At 51.9% G+C, this 1,156-nt stretch overlaps 1 protein-coding gene across 1 annotated transcript in view; it reads left to right on the plus strand.

The window, feature by feature from the left end:
- The window catches only part of ITFG1 (integrin alpha FG-GAP repeat containing 1), a 45,679-nt gene that overhangs the window by 23,291 nt on the left and 21,232 nt on the right, over window positions 1-1,156 (plus strand). The window contains exon 7 of the mRNA XM_014447601.2: window positions 531-612. Within this exon, the coding sequence (XP_014303087.1) occupies window positions 531-612 (82 nt within the window). The remainder of the gene's footprint in view (window positions 1-530; window positions 613-1,156) is intronic.

Here is a 1,156-nt window from a genome sequence, read left to right on the forward strand (position 1 = left end):
AGAATCTTTCCCCTTGAATCTGTAAAGCATCGTTTGTTTGCGACTATTGGTACCGCTGATAGGTCACCTTCAGAAATTCTGATTTCCTGATTTAGACCAGTGGTCACCAACCGGGGGTCCGCAGACCACTGTTGGTCCGTGAGGTCCGAAAGGTTGGCGACGGCTGATTTAGACCATATCTCCCAACTGCACGTAAGCCTTTGAGGGGAGGAGCTGTTTTTTATAGCTCTGAGCATTTCCCAAACTCCGTGCACATGACGAAGAGGGCGCGCGGTATGTCTGTAGTCAGGGTGACGATGTAGTAGAGGGTGTCACACTGGGACCGACAGGAAAGCCGGCCGGCTGCACGGCTTCATCCCCCCACAGCACTTCCCTGTGTTTTATGTAAACGTGGAGCAGGACACTGGGCGGTGTTTGTGCAGGACAGCAAAAGCCTAAAGTTACTTACTTCCTGCTTTCGTTAAAATACTTTCTTTCACACCTGACAAATGAATTATAGAATCTAATCCAAAATTTTCTGCCTTTAACAGGATGGCAACTTCTCTAGCAGGACTGTACTTGAAAAACCTCAAAATATGATGGTGGTGGGACAGTCGGCGTTTGCAGACTTCGGTAAGGTTGTTTCCGTCTTGCACTTTCACCCCCACACTCTGCCCCGGTCGGATCAGCTCCCCGGGTCAGCAGACAGCTGCCTTCAGAACCAGGCAGCGTTGTGCGTGCGATGTGGGCAGACCTTCATGCAGCGGAGCAGTTTACAGCGTGTGTTTAATAACAGAGCGAGCCCAGGTGCCTGTCTGTAGGGAAGGTTCTTGTATGTCCAGGTTATGGAACCAAAATAACAGAAGGAGTTCGCTTGCCTCTGGCGACGTGAACACCAGAGCGTTGTATCTGCAGCCAATGGCAGGGAAGGGGCACACCTGTTACGAATTCCTGCAGGGGCGTGTGATCTCCACCTTGCATAGGTTCTGTACTGCAAGCCAAGCTGACATTGGCTGGGGGACACACAATTGTCTGGGGGCTCCCAAACTACAGGGTGCTCTCTTTTTGCGTCCCTCGAGCTGAATCTGCAAAGAACGGCGAGCGGGTGAGAAGGTTTCTCGGATACTTCTCTGAGAGGGGGGCGGCTTCTTCCCTGCTACTTGCCCACCGACAACTC

Source organism: Myotis lucifugus, unplaced genomic scaffold, assembly GCF_000147115.1.
Source record: "Myotis lucifugus unplaced genomic scaffold, Myoluc2.0 scaffold_686, whole genome shotgun sequence".
Lineage (NCBI taxonomy): Eukaryota > Metazoa > Chordata > Mammalia > Chiroptera > Vespertilionidae > Myotis > Myotis lucifugus.